The 27,294-nt window shown below is 37.3% G+C and overlaps 1 protein-coding gene across 2 annotated transcripts; it reads right to left on the reverse strand.

Moving 5' to 3' along the window:
* Positions 1-9,187: 9,187 nt before the first annotated feature.
* On the reverse strand, positions 9,188-26,347 carry snx27b (sorting nexin 27b). 2 transcript variants are annotated; one of them, XM_038290236.1, is made up of 13 exons: positions 25,834-26,347; positions 22,450-22,681; positions 21,368-21,560; positions 20,974-21,038; positions 20,786-20,890; positions 20,627-20,705; positions 19,034-19,197; positions 18,870-18,959; positions 13,540-13,689; positions 13,314-13,442; positions 11,812-11,871; positions 11,681-11,729; positions 9,188-11,586 (listed from the first exon to the last, which is right to left on the reverse strand). In XM_038290236.1, the coding sequence occupies exons 1-13, from the start codon at positions 26,163-26,165 to the stop codon at positions 11,450-11,452; spliced, it is 1,785 nt and encodes a 594-aa protein (XP_038146164.1). In that variant the 5' UTR covers positions 26,166-26,347; the 3' UTR covers positions 9,188-11,449. The 2 variants fall into 2 exon arrangements, with proteins under 2 accessions (XP_038146164.1, XP_038146163.1); XM_038290235.1 differs by having other exon boundaries at positions 11,667-11,729; positions 25,834-26,342.
* Positions 26,348-27,294: the final 947 nt, after the last annotated feature.

Here is a 27,294-nt window from a genome sequence, read left to right on the forward strand (position 1 = left end):
AATAGGCCTACTGAATATATAAATGGTTACATGTAGCCAAGGGTAAACATCTTTTCATAGATTCAGCTTCATATACAACAAAATAAAAATTCTGCAGAAGTTTTTTTTTATAGAAATAAGTTAAAATGAGACTGCCTTTAGCACTGTTTACGTCCATTTCCTACCTGCTGAAAGTAGGTCCTACAAGAGTTCTGTAGTGCTGTTCAAAATATTCAATTAAAATGAGTCATATCAAATTAAAACATTTTATAATTTAAACACATGATTTGGCAATTATATTTATTTACCTATTTATCTAATTATTCTACTGTTTTTAGTACAGTTGGGCTTATGTGCTCCTTTGCTTTTCAGTGTACATATTGTGTTTGAGCGAATTCCTTATTTTAAAAATACAAAGCAAATAAAAGTGAATAAAATAAAATGTTTATTTAGTAGTTGTGAGATATCTGTTGTTATACTTTCTTCCCCCTAAAAATTAATTAAGTTGTATTGTGAATAATTTACATTTCAGCTTTAAAATAAAACTGTATACAGAATTTAATCATTAGCACTTTATCATGTTTGAGGACCCCAAAGAGCTTTACACTACACTCAGTTATGTACGGTGATAAGCTTCATTGTAGCCATAGCTCAACTGGGACCTCCTGCCTTGTTGCAATACCAAAGAAGACTCGGCCAACAGTCCTCAGTGAATATATACACTCACCGGCCACTTTATTAGGTACACTTGTCCAACTGCTCTTAACACTTAATTTCTAAGCAGCCAATCACATGGCGGCAACTCAGTGCATTTAGGCATGTAGACATGGTCAAGACAATCTCCTGCAGTTCAAACCGAGCATCAGTATGGGGAAGAAAGGTGATTTGAGTGACTTTGAACGTGGCATGATTGTTGGTGCCAGAAGGGCTGGTCTGAGTATTTCAGAAACTGCTGATCTACTGGGATTTTCACGCACAACCATCTCTAGGGTTTACAGAGAATGGTCCGAAAAAGAAAAAACATCCAGTGAGCGGCAGTTCTGTGGGCGGAAATGCCTTGTTGATGCCAGAGGTCAGAGGAGAATGGCCAGACTGGTTAGAGCTGATAGAAGGGCAACAGTGACTCAAATAACCACCCGTTACGACCAAGGTGGGCAGAAGAGCATCTCTGAACGCACAGTACGTCGAACTTTGAGGCAGATGGGCTACAGCAGCAGAAGACCACACCGGGTGCCACTCCTTTCAGCTAAGAACAGGAAACTGAGGCTACAATTTGCACAAGCTCATCGAAATTGGACAATAGAAGATTGGAAAAACATTGCCAGGTCTGATGAGTCTCGATTTGTGCTGCGACATTCGGATGGTAGGGTCAGAATTTGGCATCTACAACATGAAAGCATGGATCCATCCTGCCTTGTATCAACGGTTCAGGCTGGTGGTGGTGGTGTCATGGTGTGGGGAATATTTTCTTGGCACTCTTTGGGCCCCTTGGTACCAATTGAGCATCGTTGCAACGTCACAGCCTACCTGAGTATTGTTGCTGACCATGTCCATCCCTTTATGACCACAATGTACCCAACTTCTGATGGCTACTTTCAGCAGGATAATGCGCCATGTCATAAAGCTGGAATCATCTCAGACTGGTTTCTTGAACATGACAATGAGTTCACTGTACTCAAATGGCCTCCACAGTCACCAGATTTCAATCCAATAGAGCATCTTTGGGATGTGGTGGAACGGGAGATTCGCATCATGGATGTGCAGCCGACAAATCTGCAGCAACTGTGTGATGCCATCACGTCAGTAGGGACCAACCTCCCTGAGGAATGCTTCCAGCACCTTGTTGAATCTATGCCACGAAGAATTTAGGCAGTTCTGAAGGCAAAAGGGGGTCCAACCCGTTACTAGCATGGGGTACCTAAAAAAGTGGCCGGTGAGTGTACATGTTGCTTTGTAGAAAAGGAGTATAAATGCCTTGTTGTTAACCTGGACAACAAATTAGAATGAAGACACAACTGTGAGGCTCTCTACAAGAAGGAACAGAGCAGATTGTACTTCCTAAGGAAGCCTTGGTCCTTCGACATTTGCAACAAGATGCTCGATATCTTCTAAAAGTTTGTTGTGACTTAAAAAAGCTCAGCAGGCTCTGTTCTTGGAACTCCTCTAAAACCTGTGGAGATTATTTCACAAAGGAGAATTCTTCATAAAGTGAATAAGATCACGGACTACATTGAGCATTGAGCTTTCAAACTCATTATTAATATTAATCAATAAAAAAAGAAGCTCCTTTTTTCTAATGTGACAGCTTGTGCTTTTTTTGCATGAGGAATAGGTACAAAGGCCAGTCTGAGAATTTACACAACTGGTAGAGTCAGTTCTTCACACTTATAAATCTTTTTGTTTATCCTTCAAATAAAATAGGAACCAAATGCATTGAAGATTTTTAAGTTTTAAGGTGACAAGCTGTGAAAAAGTTTGAGAGATGAGGACTTTTAAATGGGCTATATATGATGCAGATGTATTCAAATACAGACTAAACGTTCAATTCAAAATACACTCTGTTGTCTCTTAGATTTTCCACAGACACATCTAAAGTTTAATTTTCCAGTCTGGCTCCTTCATGAGTGGGATTCTGAAAAAGGATGCAGAAATTGGAGGGAGAAAAACACGAGCCTGAGAGGAAAAGAGGATATGAAACGCAGCAATAACAGAAAGACAGAAGGGAGAAAGACCTTTGCAGAGACAGACAACAGTGATGCAGATTGAAAGGAGAGAACAAAGTGTTTTCATGGGCTGGTTGAAAAAAACAGATGAGGGAACAAGAAAAAAAAATGTGCTGAGGGAGCAGGTTGGGACCAATAAAGTTTTTAACTGATTGGTCATTAATGAGAAAGGGAGGAGAAGTGAAAGGGAGAGGAGTAAACCCCCCCCCCCTCATCTCCTCATAGATGCTGCAGCTGCTAAACTACGCTTAGACCAGCATTTAGGGGGGACTGGACATATATACAAGAGGCTGTGTTTTACAAGATTTATGCAACGAATGCTGGCAATATTTCTGCTTTAAAATGATTGACTATGAATTGATGCAAAGACTTTATGATGATAAGATTTGTCTAATTGATGTCTTGGCAGAAGCTTGTTTAGACCTTTGACTGTGATGCCATTAATTTGACTATAACCCTCTTTATTTCAAGCGTGCTGTGTCAGACGGGTAGCTCTATAACTCAGGACATACCCCGAGGAAGTCAGTGGCCTACTGAACTCCTTTTGTCTGCAAACTACCAGCGCAGCTGCTGAGGATTGCACCACAGCAGAGATGATAAATTTTCCGAGGCTCTCCTCCTCCACAGACTCCGTCATCCACCTTCTCTGGGTTGATGGTGCATGTGGAGCTTTTTTTTTTTCAGAGCAGAAGCAAGCTGAGTCGCGCAACACAATCTCTCAAACAAGAAGACAGAATGCATAACATTTGTTTTCGGTTTCAGTGGCCCACTATGATCTTTGGCTGCCCCACTCTTTGCACAAATACAAACAGAAATTAAATCCCATAGGTGGTGTTAAAAGTGAGTACCTGCTGCAGAGTCCCAGCTCTTGAAGCCGACTCTAGGTTTTATGCACCCAATGTGTTAACTTACTGCAGCAGCTGCCCAGCCATGTCAGTTCTGGTGCTACTGCTGCAAACCATGTGGAGAAAATAAAAGCAGGGAGAGAACTTAAAAGAACAAAAGCAACATTCGGGAATAAATATATTTTTCTTGGAAAAAAAAGTGTGTAGAATTTGATAAACCCTTTTTTTAATTTTTTTTTTTTTACGTTTCATACATGTTTAAACTGGTCTCTGTTCCAAAGCATTGCTTTTAAGAGGAAAAAACTTTTCACTTTTTTTTTCTAAACTTGAGTTTTCTGTTTCAATTGTAGCTATTTTTTTATTTCCCCTTTTTTGTCGTAGATTTAAATTTGAACATGTATTTTAACCCTTAAGGCAAAATTTATAGAGGGACTATAAACATGCAGACTGAGATGGAGAACACTGCTTTACTATCCACCATAACTCTGCAGTGTTTTCCTGCAGAGTTGACAATCTCCAGGTGCCTGGAGTTTTCTAAAATTGAATTAGAGGCTAACCTTTTCTGTCAACCTAGCTACCTATTTTTTGTCAGTGAGGGCACATAACCTTTCTTCTTTAGAAGCAGAGCTTAAAAGTTTCATTTTTGTTAAAGTGCATGTAAAGAGTGGTTTTGGTTCCTCTCTGCAAATTAGGATCTTTCTTGCCTATAGCTTTACTTTTACCTTCCATCACCCGACCCCAACATTTATGCACCTTGAATTATTTCCTCTCCTTCACATTGGGATTTTTTTTGTCTATACAAAATAATCTGTTTCTATTAAGTCTGTTTAGCTGTGTCCCATTCTTGACTATGACATTGATTACCTTTTTTGTCCCTACACTGTAACCCCTACTCACTGCCTTTTTAGTTTAGTTTGTGTCATATTCTTTGATAGTATAAGTGAGAGGGCATTTTCTTCAGTCAACTTTGTGTACTCTTTACACTTTCTTTCCCCATTAGAAAGTATCACTGACTCGTACAATGTGTTTGGTCGATTTTCTATCCTGCAAGAAGCCATTCAGGGAATTAACTAGCAATTAACTGCAGTACATGTTCATTCATTCCTACAAAAAATCATTTTAAGGTAATACAGTGCACACGGCTTTTGTTTTTGCCTATTTTCTTTCATGTCTACTTAACTCCCAGTTACTTGCAATGGACATCCAATTACTCTAAACAGGGTTATGCTCAAGGTTTATTTATGTTAACTTAGTCTTTCACTTATTCTGTTATTTTTATACAACCTTTCTAAGATCCACATTTGTGTGACCACTTTTGCTATAATCTTTTTGCTGCTGCAACACCACAATTTCCCTCTTTTGGGACAATAAAGTGATTTTCTATTCTATTCTATTTTGAAAGAGAGTTGCACCTTTCCACAATCAATACATGCTTGTTTAATATGAAAAATGGTGAATGGTCAAAAACCTTATAAAATCTTCCAGTTTTCTTAAATAGATTAAAAAAAAAACGCATATCTCTAAATCAATAGATTTGGACTATATTGTATTATTGATTTAATTAAAATGGGTTGAGCTTCAGTAAACCTTGTCTGAGATTGTGATTGGCCAGTATTAAAATGACAAATAATTTGAGGTAAATTGCATTCTATATAACTGAGCATAATTTGTACCCATTTATGAAGTCAAGTGTCATGGAAACATTTGCCTCTAAAAATGACAAAAGATAAATGAAATTCAAATGTTTTCAGGAATATAAAAGCCCAGGTCTTACTAAAGCCGTGTTGTTTACTCTGAAGTGTAGCATTAAAAGTGGAATAAAATGAGTAACTATGGTGAAAAATGCAGCAGCTTTTTAGTTCAGTCACTTGCAAGTCTGCACCTTTTAGAGTAGCAGACATTCAAATGTCAGTTTGCTACCATAGGAAACGTGCAGGATTTAAAAGGGTTTTCTAAAAGCAGTGAGGACTTTTAAATGCTTAAATGAAAAGTTTTTTCTCACAAAACCAAGCTGTTAAATGGCTGAAATCCAGGTAAGTAGTGAACTCAGTAACATGACGCCTCCAAGTACAGGACCCAAGGACCGATACGTTTGCTGATCAAACTTCAGGTCTTTAGGAATGATATCCCCAAAACACCACCAGTCAATAGCTATTAATTACCGGGTGCAGACACTTGATGCTGATCGATGAGGTATAACCACTCCTCTGCCTGTTGGGTAATTGTCTCCCAGATCTCATTAAAAGTCGAAAGGATCGGGTGAAATTAAGGAGAGGCAACATGATGAAAGGAAGAGAGAAAACAGATGTGAGCACAAAGAAGAGCAGAGAATCCAGTTAAAATCAACACACTGCATGCCAGGAATTAACTATGCATAACTTCGGGATTTTGGCTGTATTTCACTCATGGTTTCAACCTGCTGTTATCTCTCACGCTTACAAAAAATACTCAGATTTATATTTGGATCAATAAACCTTTTATCTAAAAGAATATCTTACAATGTATTACAGTAACTGCTGCATTTTTTTTCAAACTTTCATTTTAACATGTCAAAAAACTTGCAGGCTTTTAATCTCCATACCTTATGGCCTCAATTTAACACTGCGGCATTAAAATAAATCAAGTACATAACATTGGGTTGTTTTCTGAACAAAGAGAGAGATTAGAGAGAGCACACTGGAAGGTGTCAGACAATCGACTATGTCAGACTTGGTTCAGTAAACAGACAAGAAGCCAACGTGATGTTTTTGGCCTCGAGGATTGCACATTCAATTTTTCAATTGGAGGATCCGCACTCTAAATTAAAGCCCCTGTACGAACCCACAGAGGTCTGCATAAGTCCATTAATCATCTAAGATGGGTTTCGTGAACAGCACCAATGCTAAACTAAACAAGCTCTTAGAAAAAGCCACTGAGTAGTGCTTTTAAATGCTTCTTTTACAAACTGTTGTAGAAACACTATGTCCTAATTAGCAGCTTGAGATGGGTTTGCAATGCAAAAACTTGAAAGTAATTTTTTCTTAAAATAAGTGCATTTTTCTTTTCAATTGAAGTGGTGAGAAAATGTGCCAATGGAACAAGACAATTTACATTTAAAATAAGAAAAAAAACTATTGCGTTTTTATTTCAAGTGCATATAATCTAATGATCTTATTTTAGGAGTAAAAATAGCAATTCTATTGGCAGATCATCTCATACCTACTCAGATTAAAATTAAATACACTTAATTTAAGAAATGTGGACTTAATTCTAGATCGTTTTCGCAGTGTGGTCAGAGAAAAAAAATAGTTAACCTAATGAATGACTTTTAGTAATATTTTTTAAATGACTCACGGAGAGGAAGCTTTAAAAAAAATGAACAGAGGTTGTTGATAATCAGCAAGATCTGTATTACTAAAATGATAATTTTATTAAATTAAATAAAAATGTAGAGTGGCAGGGAAGCACCAATAACCCCCCCCAGGTTTGAATTTTAGTTTTATTGTAAAGGCTAAAACACATAAAGGGGAAAGTAATACGTACTGGATCTTATTTTATAGAGGTAGCAGTTCTCTAACCATAATAAAATAAAGGGAAAACAAGATAATACCTATATCTGTTAGAACAAAATGCATGAATTTAAATGCTACCGAATGAGTTTATATATTGCAAATGGTATAACTGATGAAACATATAATGCATTCGACACATATAAAAAAAGAAAGTTTATATTTTTCTTGATTTGACATCCTGATGATTGACCAAACAGGTAAAGGCTAAACTGACTGATCCAAGGGTCCAGATTTAAGGGTTTGGTGCATCTTTTTTTGGTTGCCAAACAAAAATGTGATCCAGTAATGATCGCCTCGGATTCGCCACACTTTCTTGTAATTCTTTAAAGTCAACTTGAACAGGAGTTTTCTTTGAACATTCGCTACGTTTTCATTACTTTCAGCCCAGCCTTTGCACCCAATTATTATGAAAAAAGAAAAACAACTAAAATGACTAAAGAAGCAGCTTAAGACCTAAAATAAATAACATCAGTACCACAGCATCTTCATCTTGCATTTTTTATAGCAAAGATCACCAGCTTTTGTAAATAATTGCCCTGAAATTTTGGACATACCTACCATAGAACTATAATACTTGAATAGAAAAGTATTCAAAATGTTTCTTTAGCATTACTGCCATGAGTGGAAAATAAAATATCTACATTAGAAATAGATGAGGTCTCTAAGAATAATTAATGTAAAACAGGTTTTGATTAATATTTCTAAAATAAGTACAAAATGAATATTGTATTGCTGACATTTTCTATTGTTCTTAGAATCTGATATTTGCAATTAGCATAGATCGGTTTCTAAAGCAGCAGTTAATCTGTGTACTCTTTTCAATAGTCTATCAGCAATTCAGTATTCTGTACTCAGCCTTTCTGTTATCTGCTTGAAGACTTACTCTCTATCACATCCTGTAAAATGCATAAATGTCTGAACAGGTCATAGAAAAAAAAAAAAAAAAAAGCTTCTCACTTCCTAAAGTTCTCAAGACTTAATTCTTTACTGTGTGATACTGAGAACAGCTCATTTTGTCTTATTTACTCGATAATAATTTCCGCACTGATGGTAGCCTGGTAACACTTACATATGATGTGTTTAAATTCAGTGCATCCAAAACTGAAATGTTTATCTCAGGGATTGAATTGGTGGATGTATTTCTAAGGCAAAGGTAAACTACTTAGTCTCAGCAGGAAAGGTTCTGATTGGACATATTTTTGAAAAAAGTTGATATTTCGTTTTTAAAAACAATAACAATATAGTAAATAGTAATTTTTTTTGTAATTTTTTAAATCTAAATTCAATAGCATTTAAGACTGCTTTGCACATGTACATCTGTTGTTATCTTTGGTATTTTACATTGATTTCTTCTATGAAAAGGGGAATAAAAAATGGAGACACTTTTTGATCCCTTAAAACCTGGAGCCTATATAAACCTGAATAATTCTAAGGTGGAAATTAAAATGCTTAACCAACTAACAAAGATCATTATTTATGCATTGTTCGATATTAGAATGAAAATGTATGGAAAGAAGCCAATGTTCAAGGAAACCTTTCAGACAGCACCGCTTTAAAATAATACAGTCTGACACCTTAGAAGCTCAATAAAAATAAATAATTGACTTTCTCGCAAAAAAAAACAACAACTGACTGAAAATATATATTTCAAAAACACAGTATAAACCAAACAATATTAGATTGGGTAAACAAAACCTTATAATTATTGAATGACATCAGATTCTAACATGGCAAAGAATATTGTTACATTTCAATAAAAAAAAGAAATAAAGTATTTGGATCACATTATCAGCTTTTACATGACTTTAAACTTCATATAATTTCCTTTATCAAAGGAAAGTTAATATCAGTCAGTTAACGCTATGAAGCGTTAACTGACAGAGCCCATTTATCTCATTATATTAGGAAGAAAACATTACCTTCTGATAAGAAATGTCGTTAACTAAGCCTGACTTCTGCAGTGAATGGATGGTTGACCAGTACAGCAAAGCACCAGCCACAGACAAACAATGCGGCATGGAAAGGCCGCTTGACTTACAAGCCTAATATAAATCCTGTGGGAGCTCCAAGAGAAGAAGTAATCACTGTGAACAAGGGAGCAGAAAGGACAGAATGACCCCTGCTGTTTATTCTGAGTAATTCACCCTGAACATCATTTCATACAATATTTCCCTTTTGCATGTAGAGCTCCCATGATACTGCAGGTACAGGTGCATCAAAACAAATTAGTTTAATTGGCAGACAAAGTTCTGTCAGTAACTAATCTGAATCCGTAAACAATCATCACACAGAAATTAAATATTTCAAGCATTTATTAAAGTTAATTTTGATGATTATGGGTTACCACTACTAAAAATATAAAATTCTGTTTCTCAGAAAAAAAAATGTCTATTCATTAGACAAAAAGAAAAGATTTGAAACACGGTTATGCTGTGGGTTACGAGATGTTTTCTGAGGAAGCTGGAGTTGTCAGAGTTATACAAGCAAGTTGAGCAGAAGGAAACAAAAAGCGCACAAGCAATAGGGAAAACTAAAGCCTATTCAAGTTTTGGGAGGGGATTTGATATGGAAGAGGCAGCAGCTGGAGTGTCTAAAAACGAACATCTGTCTACAACACAGAACAAACCAGCTTCTTTAGCTATAATTCTTTGGGCCAAGGTTAAAGGGACAGTGTGTAACAAATCTGACTTTTAATTAGCAAAAATCTAGAATTGGTTTAATAAATACAAATTCTGTAAAAGTCTAATTACATGATATAAAAGAAGAGCACATTCTCATTGCTTAGAACTAGTTGTTTATAAATATATAAGGGGTGGTGCACCCTTTCGGGGATACCATGTCATGTCAGTATTTTTGATTAGAGAAGCAGAGAGAGGCTAAACTTGGCGGCATTGTTTTACTATCTGGAAATAGGTTGGTGGTGTCCGAAGTGTTAAAAACATGCAAAAACAACTCTAGATTGTTCTATCGTCCTCTTTCTATTGCAATGGAAGAACATCTGTACTTTATGTTGATTGAGAGGCAAAAGAAACAAATCAAAAAAAGGAAAAAGACGTAATAACGAGGACAAAAAAATCACATTGGAGCAGGTTTCACCAGGTGGGGATAATTTATGACGGAGAGGACGAAATGGACACTCAGATTGCAGGGTTTCTGCTGGACAGGTAAGGTCATTCAATAAAGCAGTTAATTTTATTTTGTATTTATAGCAGAGACAACTAATTTTTTTAGCCTACATTGGATGAGCTCTGATGCAACAGTTATTAGCTGCTATTAGAACATGTCACTCCACAGCTTCCTTAGTAGGTGTCGCAAACTTAAAGGGGAGGCACCAATGTCATTTATAATTCATTTAATGCACCACTAGATGGTGATACATCTTACACACTGTCCCTTTAAAGATTTCAGAAATTAAAAACAAACAAACAAAAAATATATCTTACTTTTCAGAGAAACTGAATTTTGGATCTTCTTGCCAAAATCGTCAAAATTAACTGAAACACACATCAAACATATCTCTCTTTCTGCATTTAATTCATCGAAATTATAAGTAAATTTTTTTAAATGGAATTACCATAATAAAATAATTATTTTAAGATATAGTAATTTACTGAGAGTTACCTGTAAACAAAGGTTAAAGCCATGGCTTTAACATTAGTTGAGACTGCAATCTATAATTCAACTCCAATAAAAAAATTATATGTAGTATAACCTTATTCCAGTATTGAGCACTTGTATCATTTCCCTGTTTCAATCTGCACATCTTATAGCTGTTCATAAAGTTTGATAAAGTGCAATATTAGTGTAAATCCAAGTTTCTTCTTCATGTTCATCCACATAAAAATTCCAAATAACAAGTAGTTTGTCATACTTGTTTGTGTTAATGATTATTTCTAAAGCAAATTTAAACATGTAACCTGATTTGACCAAATGTTGCAACACAGGATCTTGTTTTGCTTTGACTCCTATCTGCAGGATATGGATAAGTATTGCTGATCGGTCATTTCCTCCATTCCTCTCTCTGATTGGTTTCAGTTTCATTGTTTGTGCACCAGTAATTCACTTGAAATTTTTATATTTTCAGTTGAAAAAAAGAAAGGGGGGAAAAAAAGCTTAAATGATCCCTGGTAGCATTTCATAATCCATGCTGAGTCCAACCCAAGAAGGAAAGGCTTGGATGAATCCATCCCCTTCAGTCCATAGAGGCTTTAGTTTAACACATGTTTATGAAGTGCTGGATTCATAAGTTCTGGCTCGTGAGTCATGTAGTTCTTCTAAATGCTTCTGTTTTCATTGTTTTTCAGCAAATGGTTGTCGGTTAACATGTGGGGAGCAGCTTCTTGTATAGTAGTTAATGGAGTGTAAATGATGACCATGTAAGTTCATGGATGAGCGAGACTGGGTCAGGGTAAACACTCAGCTGAGACGGTGAAACGCCACCCTCTACGTTCCTCCATCTCTTCTGTGCCTCAGCAGCTGGAAAATGTTCTGCAACACAAACAGCCATCAGGACAAAGTCCTGCCGGTTTGTGAAATGTGAAAAGGCTTTTGCTCATTCTGAAGTTTACCTTTCCACACATGCCATCTTTACTGCAGTTCTTGTTGTCCTTGTCTGTGGCCTCCTCTTCCACCTGAAAACACACATCCAAGCTAATAATGAATGACACTAGAACATAGTGTCCACCGAGAAGGTTATAAGTGGATTGTTGATACCTCTTTCCTCCACCTCAGCTCACAGAAGACTCTTTCGAAGCACTCATGCATGTAGTTAAACTAAATATCATCCAAGTAGGGGAAAAGACAAGGAGAAACACATTAATAACACTCTGAATAGGTCCTTAATATTACAGACCGCTTTGAAAACATAATACAGGGATTAAAGCAAAAAAAATAAATCCTGATCATATACATTATATATATATATATTTATATCTCGTCCTGTCTCCTCCGGCCGTGCCCAGGGCCATTCATGTTTAAGACCTTTATCAATGGTGATGACATCTTCCCTGGAGTTCATGAACTGCATTGTGCCCACTCCATGAAATTCCGTTCTGTCGTCCTTCTCTCCAAACACGAAGTTTAATTAATTTATTGACTTTTTACACGTCTCTCTGTTTAACGTGTAGAGCTTCAGCACTGTACCACAATCTATCTGGTGACTTGGGCAAGAAACGGGAGGAGGAGGTACGCGCTTTCCTAAGACTCACCACCTTCGTCTTCTGCTTGGCTAATATTGTTAGTTTCAGAGCGCTACTTTGCTACCATTGGCTGACAAACGCAAGAGGGATTTCGATTATCTTTTTATAAATTTATAGAGAGATTTTTTTTTTTTTTACCCACGGGCAATCGCTATGAGCCGGAAATCCGGCCTGGGGCCAGAATACTTTAATCCCTGATAATCTGTTATCCTATTGGGATATTATATGATTGATCAACACATAACAGTTCATTATTGCAGAGTAGGAAGAGGATTGTGGAATTTATGTAGAAAAAAAATTGTAAACCCCTTTGGTTGCAATTAGTTTTGCATACCGAGAAAGCCAAGTCAATTATAAAGTACAGAGTTTGAGACCAGTGACAGATGAGGAAGATAAGCCTCCATCCTCGTTTTTTTGCAGTTCTTTTTGCGGTTTACATCAAAGATGTTTCTGTATTTAACTCCATCTATCTTCCCATAAACTCTAACCTCTAATGAAGAAAAGCATCCCTACAGAATAATGCGGCCATCACCATGCTTTATGGTGGAAATTGTTGATTTAGGTTAATTCTCTGTTAGTTTTCCTCCACCCATGGTGCATGATACTGTCACCACCGTGTTTCACAGAAAGATAGTGTGTCCAGGGTTAAAGGTATCACTAGCTTTCTGTCAAACTTAGGGTTAAATAGGTAATGTAGCCAAAGGATCTTTTTCCACATGACTGCTCTGGCTTATAAAATGCCTTAGGCCAACAAACAGGACTTCTAAAGAATTTTCATAAAAAAATGTACCATTCTTACCACTAAACCACAGAGATAAAATTAGTAGACTGCAAAACGAACCAATTTTCTCTCCTTAGCTGTGGATCTCTGCAGACTTATTGTAGCCTTCTAATGGTGAGTTTTAATTTTAGTTTTTAACAGCTCTCATTGCCTGGTGTGTCAGGTTACTTAAAAAAAGTGCAAAAGGCAAAAAGAACATCTTAAAAACATCAGAAAAAAAACATTTTTAAACTTACATAGGGAGTAAAAATCTTCACCCAGCGTGGCTTCTTCTCTCCCCGTGTATATTCAAAGCAGAAAGCCATGCCCTCTTCATCTGTGTCCCATCTTTGCATCTCTTCCCACTCAAATACAATCACTTGGTTCTGGAATGACAAGGAGTCTTTAATTTGCTCCATCTGACACGCAGGAAGCAAATGCAATGTCAAAAAGTAAAATGCATTGGCAGGCCGCTGTATTTACCTCAAGTGTACCTTCTTCTGTACAGGCATGCAGCTTAAAGTTCTGTATACTGATTGCTGTGATCACATGGCCTTTACGTCGAGAGTCACAGGAACAATGCGGGAATACGATCTCATTGTAGCCCTCACAGCTCCGCAACAAGCCCAGGTACTGAAAGGAATTGCACAGCAGACATGATAGAAACAACAACTGCTTAAACAAATTCAGGGGATGAGAACCAGCCTTTTCCTATGTAGATAACTAAAAATTGCTATAGTATTTAAAACCCACTCCCCACATCCCCACAAAACGTTCCTGGTCATAAAGCAGGACAACTGAAGGCCAACAGATTTGCAGCAGAAGTTTTCTGCAGTTTAATCTGTGCAGTGCGTGACCAAGAGAGGCAATCATGAGAACAATGAAGCGAAACTGAGAAGTAAAACATTTTCTTGTTTCACAACATCATTCTCAAGCACAAATCAGAGATAGCATACCTCAGCACAAAAAAAAAAAACGGGGAGATGCCATTTTTTGTGTGAAAACAGCTAAAGCGAATCATGCTCTTCCAATTTCAAGTAGGCTGCTCTTTCTTAGCCCTGCAGATCAGACTCAAACCTGCTAAATCTCTGTAAGCATTGGGCCACAGAAAAAAAAACAAACATCTTATCAACATTTTAATTTCCCTAAACTACTGCATTCATTTTTGCTAGTTGATTTCCAATGATTTATTTTCCATTTAAAGAGACTTTTTAACCTAACATTGGAGATGTTCTGCAGAGAGCGCAGATGTTTTTTTCTTCTCCCGTCTCTTTCATTGCAGGATATTTCCAGCTGAGCTCTTACTTATAGAAATGTGAGTGAGGCTATGACAGAGCACATGTCTCTAGAGTAAAAGAGGCAGAACAAAATATATAGGTATGCTGTGCTGGTATTCATACCAACTGTTTCTGAAAATACAGGGATAGTTAAAGACAACATACAGGTCAAGTAAGAACGGAGAGTAGAAAAAGTAAGAATAAAAAGTAATAAAATAGTTAAATATAAGCTCCTTCAGTCCTTGTTACATGAACATTGCATTTTTGAAAGGTTTAAGTCTTGCTTAAATGTCATTTACAGCATGGGAGCAGCACTTTTAAACAGTTTTAATTAGGGATGCACGATATAATCGGCCCCCTATCGGTATCGGCCTGTATCGGCCTTAAAACTGAATATTGGACATCGGCCACCCCACCGATATTTAACCCGATATTTGATCAGCTTCTGAGTTTCTAAAGTCTAAAAAAAAAATACTACCAGTACTTCTTCTTCTTCCTCAAAAACTTCTTTTTTACAGACTTAAAAACTTCTAAAGACGAGGGAAAAAATATTGATACATTAAAATATCACAATATCTTCATATGCTGATATATTGCCATTTAAAAACACCATATCAATCTCTTTTACTAATGAAATATTGTTATATGTCATCGTTATGCTACAAAATCCCTCGAAAATTCACGAAAATTTGCCATATTTTTATATGTTGATACATTGACGTGGTATCGATCTATTTTACTAACAAAATCTCACAAGAATTTGCAAAATATCAAGAGAGTTTGTAACAGAACGATGAAATTTCACGAGGTTTTGAAAGTAAAATAGATCGATACCACGTTTTTAAAAATCTATTTGATATCAGCATATGAAAATATGTTTGAGTATATTATTTTTCAAAGTGTCAGAAATGGATAACAAAACTGCTATTTTCAATGATTACTTATTATTGTCCAGCTTTAACATCAGTATCGATATCGGTTATCGGTTACATGAGTTTTAAAATATCGGCATATCGGATATCGGCCAAAATCCCAATATCGTGCATTCCTAGTTTTAATGATTAGACCTCACAGCTGTCTTTCATACACATAACCACAGTATTCCCAAAAGAAACGGTGTGGCATATTACGACCATGCACTGAAACTGCGTCCAACTGCTCTTAACACTTAATTTCTAAGCAGCCAATCACATGGCGGCAACTCAGTGCATTTAGGCATGTAGACATGGTCAAGACAATCTCCTGCAGTTCAAACCGAGCATCAGTATGGGGAAGAAAGGTGATTTGAGTGACTTTGAACGTGGCATGATTGTTGGTGCCAGAAGGGCTGGTCTGAGTATTTCAGAAACTGCTGATCTACTGGGATTTTCACGCACAACCATCTCTAGGGTTTACAGAGAATGGTCAGAAAAAGAAAAAACATCCAGTGAGCGGCAGTTCTGTGGGCGGAAATGCCTTGTTGATGCCAGAGGTCAGAGGAGAATGGCCAGACTGGTTCGAGCTGATAGAAGGGCAACAGTGACTCAAATAACCAACCGTTACAACCAAGGTGGGCAGAAGAGCATCTCTGAACGCACAGTACGTCAAACTTTGAGGCAGATGGGCTACAGCAGCAGAAGACCACACCGGGTGCCACTCCTTTCAGCTAAGAACAGGAAACTGAGGCTACAAGTTGCACAAGCTCATCGAAATTGGACAATAGAAGATTGGAAAAACGTTGCCTGGTCTGATGAGTCTCGATTTCTGCTGCGACATTCGGATGGTAGGGTCAGAATTTGGCGTCTACAACATGAAAGCATGGATCCATCCTGCCTTGTATCAACGGTTCAGGCTGGTGGTGGTGGTGTCATGGTGTGGGGAATATTTTCTTGGCACTCTTTGGGCCCCTTGGTACCAATTGAGCATCGTTGCAACGCCACAGCCTACCTGAGTATTGTTGCTGACCATGTCCATCCCTTTATGACCACAATGTACCCAACTTCTGATGGCTACTTTCAGCAGGATAATGCGCCATGTCATAAAGCTGGAATCATCTCAGACTGGTTTCTTGAACATGACAATGAGTTCACTGTACTCAAATGGCCTCCACAGTCACCAGATTTCAATCCAATAGAGCATCTTTGGGATGTGGTGGAACGGGAGATTCGCATCATGGATGTGCAGCCGACAAATCTGCGGCAACTGTGTGATGCCATCATGTCAATATGGACCAAACTCCCTGAGGAATGCTTCCAGCACCTTGTTGAATCTATGCCACAAAGAATTGAGGCAGTTCTGAAGGCAAAAGGGGGTCCAACCCGTTACTAGCATGAGGTACCTAATAAAGCGGCCGGTGAGTGTATTTCTTTATTATCATCTAACAGTTTACTAAATACGATGGAATATTAGGGCCAGGCTAGAGATTTCTTTTTATATTTACTTAGGGGAAAAAAAACATAATATTATGGGAATAAAGTCATAAAATTATTCTCGTAATGTTGCATTTTTTTCCCCCTAATATTACTTTGTTCTTGAAATAAAAAAAAAAAAATCTCTAGCCTGACCCCAATACCCCGTCATATCTAAAATACTTATTTAGATGTTATTTTCATGCCTTTACATCAAGTTTTGTCTCTGCCATCATCTTATACTTTAAAAGTATAAGAAAAGTATAAGATATATCTACTTTTGTATCTAATTTTATTCAGGCATTCGTCACTCCTTTTGTGTCCCATTGTGCATCAGAAAATTGACCTTTTTGGTTTTATTTTTTACACATGTATTTTTAACATTAAAACATCATCAAAATAAGTTATCCTTTTTTAGTCATACATTTCAAAATCTGGTGCTCACTTAATTTAATTACATAGAGAGATAATTATTTCTTCATTTCAATGGTTGTGGCTAAGGCCAATGAAAACCCCAAATTTCTCACTTTTGTAGTATTACATAAGATAATTAAAAAAGCATCATTCATACAAAAAAAACCTGGGAAGGAAGTCTGGTGGTGGATAAAAAAAGCAGAGTACTGATAGAAAGTTTAGTGGAAGGAAAAGGTGTCCTGTAATGAGCCACACCATGAATTAATTTAAACGGTTACACATCCGTCAACGCGAAGGAGGTGGGATAGGGCGGTTTCTATAGAAACCCTGACGTCTGATTAGCTTCTTCTCTATAATTGCTGAAAAAGGCAGAAATTATTTCACAAAAAATGTTTGTGAAATGTTTGGTGGTGAGAGGAACGTTTTAGCCCCGCCAAATGACTAACACCGAGTCCAGTTTTCTTATGAGGACCAAACAATGTATGTAGAAGCTGGAGTTGCTCAACTTTTCGAAACAAAAATGTTGACTTTAGAATAAAGAAAAGAAGAAAAATGTTGTCTTATCTTGCTTAGTGAGGCGCTGCCAATCAGATGACAGGGTTTCTATGGAAGTGTCCCTAGTTCCATCACCTTGACTTTGATGGATATGTGATGGTTTAAAATAATTTGTGGTGTGCTAAATCATGAAATAATTTAATTCTTTGAAATTTAAAGACACATTTAAATAATTATTTTTATAAATTATTTATTTATATTATTATAGCACTTGTTTCCGTCCAAATTTAAACGTGCCAAACATCCCAGTATTCCTTTAAAATAATGGTTAATTAATATAACAATCCATTCTTACTGACTGTGTTCCTGACAGTATTCATTGAGGTGGCAGGAATTCTTAATCCTCGTGAAGTCTTAACGTAATGTTGTGGAGACTTGTTATTTTAGAACTGATGAAAATTTTTTAAAACGGTGGAAAGGTGATGAGGGAGAGTCTCCTGCTACGTTCAGACCACAAGCATTGGAAGCAGCAAAAAAGCTTCTGCTGCTTCATTTTCAATGCGTGTACACAGTAAGGTCAGAATATGCTTTTAAGTGAAAATGTTGGACCTGATAACTTAATCTGTGCTGTCAGTTCATCCAGATTATGATCCTGCCTTCAAATATTATTTCGCTGTCGGACGAGCATTAAACCCCTGTACACCGGTGGTGCTCTGTCACTGGAAATCCCCTTCTACAGCAGCCTCTGGCCTGGTCGCCTCTTGGAGGTTTTCTGCTAGGAAATTTTAGTTTAATCCAAACTGCAGGCACCAAAATAATAAAAGCTAACATATTTTGTCGGCAGGTTTCGATATTTTAAGCTAATTGAGGAGTTAATATACTGTTTCAGTGGCGTGATCATAGCGATCTGCATCAGAGGTGCTGTGTCTGTCTCCCTGCCAGCTCCCAGATCAGCATCCTGATTGGTTGATGTGGTACGTCGAGCAACAAAACTTTTCAACTCCTGCAGCTGCTGCTTGTGCAGCGCATCCCGGGCCTCAGAAGCTCATGAGGCGCTGCTTCAGCTGCTCAGAGTGGTCAAGACTTTGCATGTAAACCAGCTGCTTCTGCTGCTCCTGCAGCGTGCGGTCTGACCGTAGCTTACGTTCTAGTTTATAAACTAGTTTCCATTTATAAACACTGTAGAAAAATGTAAACTGAATAATGCTAAGTAATTATGATTTGAAATTGTGAAACTAACCATGGACATCTTCATCTGCTCTGCCAGCTTTTGGAGCTGATAAGACTTCTGCTGAACTTTGATGAAGCCTTTCTTCACATCATCAGCTGCCTGCAGAGAGTCAGGGAGGACGACATTCAACAAAGAAAACAGCATAAATACAGATCGGGCAAATATTCACAAACCTGATGAAAGAAGTAGTTAACAGCAAGCTGGTTTTCATTGAGCAAGATCTCCTCTTCTGTGGTGAAGAGCCACTTTCGCAGAGTGAGGCAGGTTCCTGGGATGGCTGAGGTATAGTTCTGTATATAAAGTTTATGAGGGAACTCATTGGGGGCCAGTTTACGCACTGCAAAAATAAAGATGATAGAAAGAGGGGGAAAAAAAGTTGTTACTATAATGTAAGCAAACCTTTTTTTTATTGTAGGAACACAGAAAATCAAATGAGGACATATGCAAAAGTAGAGTGTGTTGACTACCATGTTGCATCATCTTATCTTCTAACAATGCACCTTTTAAACCTAACAAGAATTGTAGGTTTGAATATTTTAACTGCTTTTTTGGTTTTCTTTTTGTTTTTTAAAGATGATGAAAATATCTAAAGTAAGATTATCTCAATGTTAGTATCAAAGCAACATGATCAACTGAAGAATAAATACTAAAGACTATAAGGATTACTATAAAATCACAGTAGATATTTCTGGTGTAGTCAGTCATTAAAATGTATGATGCAAAATCCACTGTTAGGAATAAACACAGAAGGGAAGGAAAGAAAGAACAGACTGATCATTCCAGTATTTTCGGACTATAAGCTGCTAATTTTTTTCCCCCCACACTTTGAAACATGTTTATAAGAAGGTGTGGCTTTCTTGTAGATTTTTCAAAAAAAAGCCGCTAGGGGAAGTCTAAGATGGAAATGAAAGAATAAGGTGCTAGTTTTCATGTAGCACAAGAACTTGCTAGCAGCAGACACGTTAGAGAACAAATATCCCGAATTAAAACATTTTGCCATTTATTTGCAGCATTAAACTGAACCGATGAAGAGACTGGGCTGAAATAAAGATCCCCTTTTACTACTGCAAGCCAACAAGCTAAGGGGAGCTAGCATTTTCTTTGTCCCTACTCTTGGGGTGATATGTAGAGCTCCTCCTAGAGGTTTGGTGGGGGACAATTCAGTAGATTGGCTTTTAGCCTCTTATACATGTAAGTTTCCATCAATCCATCCATCTTCCGTCAAGCTAATCACGTGGTCGCGAGGGGTGCTACTGCCTATCTCCAGCAGTCTACGGGCGAGAGGCATGGCACATCCTGTGCAGGTCCCCAGTCCATCGCAGATGTAAGTTTCCAGTTTTTCCAAAAAATTTAGTGGGCACACCTTATAGATATGTGCACTCTTTAGTCCAGTAAATACTGTAAATGAGATGTAACCAGATTTTTTATTTTTTTTTTTTTACATCTAATGCTGTCATGAATCACAGAATGACAAAAAACAAAAAGGCATACCATGTGCCCGAATAAGAAAAAAGCTGGGAATTATGGTGATCTGCACACTAAAAGTAACAGATACCAGAGTTTAGACGGGCATCATTCAATCCCCCACCGATAAATCTGACTCCTTTTACACTCATGGAAGTGAAACCAGTCAGTGACTTGCTTTTTAAAAAGGATATTTTTCTCCTAGCAAAAAGCAGAAGTGGAAAAGCTGTCATGGACTATTTAATGAAATGTTAAAACACAAAGGAGAGGCACAACTACATTTTGGTTCTGTTTTTACTCACCAAAGGTGTGGTTGATGACCTCAAACAGAGCGAAGTAGCTGGCTGTAATACTATCCATACCAAGCTTCATTACCACAGCCTGGGAAAGAGAGTAGATGGAGGTAGAAAGTGACAAGGAACAAGAAAACATGGCTGTAAAAAAAACCGATGGGTTTTTACCTGATAAACTTGGTCTGTTGTGGAGTTTTTACGAACTCTAACAGTGAGCGTTGTCTTATCTGGCATAGCTATTCTCAACTCCACATCTGAAACCCCATTATAGTTCTAGGTTGAAGGAAGAGAGACGAAAAATGACACATTTAAGTGGAGGAGAACATTTCTTTCAGCTTTCTTTTTTTCCGTTTTACCTCATCTGATTCAGACAAGAACTCCTGCATGATGTCGCTTTCTCCAATTACCCGTACTGAGCAGACTGCAGATCAGACAAACAAAAACATTTCTGGAGTTAAGTTTTGTGTCTAAGTATAAAATAACAGCACACTTCCAGGCATCCTCTCTCTCTTCTAAGCTTTTTTCACACTCAGATTCATTTTAGCACAAAATTACATGTGCCTGGAGGGTTTATGAAGCTGAAAGATTCGAAACCAAACATGTAGCCATCATAAAAATAGGATCTAACCGACATAAACGAACATTTAAAACCACAGGATAAAATAAATAAATAAATGGTATTACGTCCTATTAGGGTACATTAAAAACTTTGTATGCAAAAAAATTGGCAAATATTGACATCCCCTTCACCTTTTTCCAGGTATTCCTCCAAGCCTCGGCGGCGTGCATCTAGCTGCTGCTCGGAAAGTGAAAACGGCCACTTCCCAGGAAGCTTGGGAAAAGTAAAATTGGCAAATTCCCTCTTAAGGTTTTGGTGTAAAATCACAAACTCCCGGTAACGCTTAGAGCACAGCTGCCTTCCCGCCATGTATACATTATATACCTGAAAAGACAGGATATGTCAATTATTCAGAATGGGAAAATATATATTGAGTGCTCTCCTCCAAAGCTTGCATTAATGTTTTTGTAGGATCTTGCAAGCTGTGCACATTATTCTTCTGATAGATCCCAAAGATTATAAGCAAGGTTAAGATCTGGACTGTGCTGTCCAGTCTATACCTGAACATCAGTTTTCATTCTCCCTGAATGATCTGAACCTGATGAATCCTGCCGTTTTCATCTTGGAATATACCCACACCATTAGGGAAAACATTAAGTTCATAATGTTATTGAAGTAAAGCCTGGCCAGCTGCAGCCACCACAGTTCAAAACATTGTGTTTATATGCAGTGATGCATGCCCTCCCCAATGCTGTCTTTTTACCTTTACACACTCATCACTCTGAAACAGGGTACATCTAAACTCATCAGACCAAATTACATTTAGTCCACTCTTTATTCTTAAAGCATCCAATTAGCTGTTTTCTTTAAACAGATGTTAATTCCATTCCTTTGAGTTACCTGTATGGAAACCCTCTTAATCTGAACCTGGCTGTGCTTTCTGACTTTCTAGAAACCGGCTATACTCGATATCAAAGTGTAAGCAATTTGTATAGCTCATACCTTTTTCTGACATTTCTTGTCAAATTTGATGGTTTATCAATATACTTTCAGTCTAATAATGCAATTTCCTGAATGCTAATAAGTGGACCTGCTGAACCTCCCTGTTACAACTAAATAATGTGTCTTCCAACATGGTTGTTTTAGAAATAAAAAGCTGCTCACTGCACTGAGGCATTTTAAACTATGAATATGTTTTAATATAAATTATTCCATTAAATATCTGGCTGTGTGTTTAGATTTACAAAGATACACTGCACAGTATTGCACCCACCACAAACTTTTCACCACTGAGCTCAGTGTGTTTGTAGCTGGGAATGGAGATCGGGACGGCCTGCTTATCGGAGTAGTCGTAACAGGACAAAGCCGACATGTCGTCGCCGGGATCTAAGGAGTCGGCTTCCTGCGGCGGGACGGACAGAACGGTCAGCACCAGCTCCTTCTCGCCAGCCCGGATCAGATCCACCACCTGCTTGTGTGTTGCTCCCTCTACGTTAACCCCATTGCTGTAGGGAGAAAAGAAACACAAACTTATCAGGACACTGGTGCTTTTGTGAAGCGTCTACGGCAAATAATCTTTAATGCATGCAACCACAGACATGCAGAAGCTTTTCCGCTTTTAACTACTTGAACCTCACATCTCAAGTGACACCAAACCACAACAAAACAATTAAACAAATGATAACACAATAGATGCCAACGCAGTAAATAAAATTGATATAAAACTATTGTCTTCATGAAGAGAAATTGGTTGCAGTTGGAATTTTAGCTCTCAAGTCCTAACCGTCTGTGAACATGAGCAACACTGGGAGTGCTCTCATTATCAGTAATGTGAAAGAGGAGAGGCAGTTCTAATGACAGAGCCAGAGCAACATCACCTATGGTTAGGATCACAGAGAGCAGCCACAGTGTCTCCAGCTCTTTCTCACATTTTCAGAACCCAGTCCAGCTTCTGAAGAAGGCCTGACGCTTAACTGTCAGCAACACCATGTATTTTTCAGCACTTTTAAATTCCTTTTTGCACAATATGTTTATGTTATATTAACTTTATGAAAATTGCATAAGTTAGATAAATGTATGACTAAAAAAAAAAATGTCAGAGACTAAAGAAGCAACTACCTCTGTTAAGCACTACCAGCAAAATCTGATGTGATCAGACAGAGACCAACAATAATCTATCAACATGATTGGTGTTATGCAAAATATTTACCTTGCATGTGTTCTGACCCATTTAATCAGGGTTTCTGTAGATTCCTGCAAGTTAAGTTTAAGACCTACAAGAATTAAAGATAACTAGCTCTCCATTGGTCCCCAATTTTTTTTTTAATTACTAAACTTAATAACTTGCATCTAAGTTTTGAAGGACAAAGAAAAACCTCTTGCATGTGACTGCCATGTGTTACATTACTGCAATGCACTTTGATCATTTTTCATAAGCAAAACTCAAAATCTTAAAATAAAAACAAAAGTTACTCCAATATGTTGTAGTAAGCTACTGAAATCTGTTTCCAAAGCAATCCTTTTTAAATATACACCCTACTTTTAAAAATAATATTGCTGATAGGGGTTGAAATAAATAATGCTTTGCAAAAGTTGTGAGCTAATTCCCCTGATAGTTACTACTGTAGAATATATCTGATATCATACTTTTATTACAGAAGTTAACAAAAGATTTCTGCAAACTTGATCTGTGGCAGATTTCACATTTAGTAAAAAGGACTATTCTTCTTTACCAGATTGAGCAGCAGACCTGCTACATCATACTTTTATTACAAAATATTTTCAGATAGGCCTTTAAATGCTTTACCTAATCAGGATGATAAGGTTGAATGAAAATTCCACGTTTAAAAGCTACTGATAAGATCCCATTTTGCTACTGAAGAAACAAATTTGAGAACAATTAAAACAGCTCAATCTGCCTGGTTAACTGTATTTTATGACTAGACTTATGACAGGGAAGAGAATAGCTTTATGTGGACGTTGTAGAACAATATTATAACAATAATAAACATGTGGAGAGAAATAAAAAGAACAATAAACTAAGAGGAAACTGAGGACAGCTGCACATAAAATATTAACAAGTCATAACACATCACAAAACTAAGACTAAACAAAGTCAGGTAAGGTAGCTGTGTTGTTAGAAGTAAGCAGGGGATTAATAGAAGTGAATAATATGCAAACATTTTGCAGGTGCATCGAGAGAAAGAACATCCTCCAACAAGGAAAAAAAATGCAGACTGAGCATTTTGAGCATCACTCTCTTTACTGCAGCTCTATGATGATATAATAAGCATCAGTGTGGCCTTTGCACCGACGTTGTCAGCACTTTTGACAGTGATGGAACAAGCTGTAAAACACAGTCTGAGTGTGTCACATCTCCCTGAATTCTGCTTTAATTATATCATTCATGACTTTGTACAATGAAACATAGGATTATCATTATGAGATTATCATTGTTTGCCTATGTCAAACTAAGATCAGCAGTTGGGTCTTAAATCATGGGTAAGAAAATAGAACATGATTAAGCAGAAACTGGAACAATTGCATTAGATTCAGAAAGAGACACATCCCCCCCAAAAGTGCCCTTTATTATTATTTCTTAATCAGTCACACTCATTTAACAGCACACCTAATATATTAGAAAATATAAATAATAAACACCATTAACCTTTAAAATAAGCGAAAGTTCTTGAAACAATATTAATCTACGTGGACAACTTTTAAAAAGCATAAAAAGGAACAGAGCTGCATAAATGTGCGAATAAACAGTTCAAGAAAAAATAAAGTCCTGATGTTTTGCAGCAGAGCTTGGTGCACACTGTGTTTGACATGAGGGCTAAAACTAAAAATACCTCCAAACAGCAGCTGGATGAATGTGCAAAGATATAGCCTGGTGTTTCTATGAACTGCATGGGAGGGAACCTTAAATCTAGGAGTGGAAGCTCTGTGAGCTAGAGGGCAGGGAGAATAATCAATAATAAGCAATCTAAGGCTGATGTTGACAAAAGTAACAGACCCAAAGGGAAGGCAGAGATGGGTATGCAGGGATGTCTAATGGCAAATCAGACAATATGCACACAGCAATAATAGGGTCAAGCAACTGCCAGGTTACTGCAGGCCACCCTTTCACAAAGCAGTGTGCAAAAAAATGAAAAACAACAACTGAGCACTTTTGAGAGCATAGCCAATTGCAGCTGAATTCAGAGCAATGCTTCATCTCTGCAACACCTTATACCCTGCACACGCTGAAACAGGCAGAGCTGATGATGCTGAGCTCTATGCTGTGTGGTGTTCTCCATAGCAACAGCATCTAACATCAGCATGCACACAGGCCACTGAGGAGGATGACTTCTATCCAAAGAGCACCAATAATATATATAAAAAAGACCAAAACCATGTAATCTGCGTGTACAGTACAGTTGATAGTATATAAAATATGTTCAAATAAATGGGTTTTTTGTTTGGATCATGTGCACGTGTGAGGGGAATTTCTAATGATTCCTGAAACACAAACACTCCTTTCATTCAGATAATTTTGCATTCAAGATAAGGCAGGTTGTTTGGTCACTGATGACCCCCACCAAAAAATAAACAAATAAAGAGATTAAGATCTGATCGGGTCATTTTTAGAACTTCTGCAGGAACATGTTTAACTTACACTTCCAAGATCCTGTCCCCCTTTGATATACCGGCTCTGTCCGCAGCTCCCCCGGGGAGGACAGCACTCACATGCTGCAGAGGAGCGTACAGCTCCCCGTTAATGCTCCGCAGCTGTCCGCCTTCGCTAACTTGCCCCCGAACGTTGAAGCCGTAGCCAGAGTCCGACTTTACTATCCTCACCAGTCTGGGGCCTGAGGTAACGGTGGTTGGCGTCTGCCAGCTGCCCCCGGTGTCTGGCGTAATGCTGCCGCTACCGGAGCCGTTACGAGAGGAAGGGCGAGGCAACGGAGGAACCGGGGAACAAACTCCTTGTCCCTTTACGTCCGCCATCTTTTTTTTTTTTTTTTACAATGTTTGTACCATCCAGTAGTATTCGAGGAACGTTAAATATCCTACAAACATTAGCTGTGGTAGCAGGCTAATCAGCTTGGCTAGCTAAATGACTGGTATCCGACGGTTAAATGCGAAAACTGCCGATGATGGCCGAAACAAAAGACTGGGGCGCGTTCCACATCAGACCCTTCTGTCTATGAGGGCAAAGGACTCAAGGATAACTTTCTTTAAACTAATTTAAACCCCAGCTTACACCCTTATGCTAATTAGAACGTTTACATCCTTTTCTTTAAAGCCAACAAAAGTAGAAAAAGCAAAGACGACGATATTTCTTGTCGGAGGGCATTTATTCAATAAATTAATATATATATATATATATATATATATATATATATATATATATATATATATATATATATTTCCCACTTATGTTTATTTTTTAATATATTTGAATGATATGTAAAACATTTTTTCATACATTATATCTATTAACATTCTCAAATTAAATTCAGAATCGGGTTTATTGCCATTGTTAGTGAAGGAGTTCACAACTAGGAATTTTTTATGGTACAATCGTGCAACATGAAACATATAATATGAAATAGGTAAATAAAATTATAAAAATCTCTAAAAACCCTGGGGTATAAGGCATGCAAAAAATATACTAATAAATTAAATGTCTGTTTATGAATCTCCGATTGTTTTAGGATCCAACTCCCCAATATTACACAAAAAAGTACTTTTACAAAAGATACTGGCAACCTCCAAAACAAATATTAATTATTGATAAAGTAAAATATACTTACCTAGACAGTTTATTTATATAAAAAAATATCTGACATCTACGATAAGCTAACGTATAAATGTAAAATTTAAGTTTCAACCACATTAAAGGAAAAACCACAAAGCATACAAGCAAAATAAATTCAATAAGACTTTTTGACCCATAAAAAGCAGAAACAATTGTTTAATTGTCAAGCAGACATGCATAAATAAATAAACAGACAAATAAATAATAAATAAAAAAAACACCTAAATTCTACTTGTAGAGATGATCAGAAGACCTTAGAACAAAAGTTAGTCTGAAAGGCATGTAAGGTAAAAAAAGAACATTCTGATGAGACAA

The sequence above is a fragment of the Cyprinodon tularosa genome, unplaced genomic scaffold (genome assembly GCF_016077235.1).
Source record: "Cyprinodon tularosa strain WSP-4 unplaced genomic scaffold, ASM1607723v1 ctg277, whole genome shotgun sequence".
Taxonomy (NCBI): domain Eukaryota; kingdom Metazoa; phylum Chordata; class Actinopteri; order Cyprinodontiformes; family Cyprinodontidae; genus Cyprinodon; species Cyprinodon tularosa.

Excerpts from the sequence above, each read along its gene's own strand:
- snx27b (XM_038290236.1), bottom strand. The coding sequence starts at position 26,165 with ATGGCGGACGTAAAGGGACAAGGAGTTTGTTCCCCGGTTCCTCCGTTG. Across the intron at positions 20,706-20,785 it reads CAACAGACCAAGTTTATCAG|GCTGTGGTAATGAAGCTTGG; the intron begins GTAAAAACCCAT and ends TCTCTTTCCCAG. Across the intron at positions 19,198-20,626 it reads GGTCATCAACCACACCTTTG|TGCGTAAACTGGCCCCCAAT; the intron begins GTGAGTAAAAAC and ends TTATTTTTGCAG.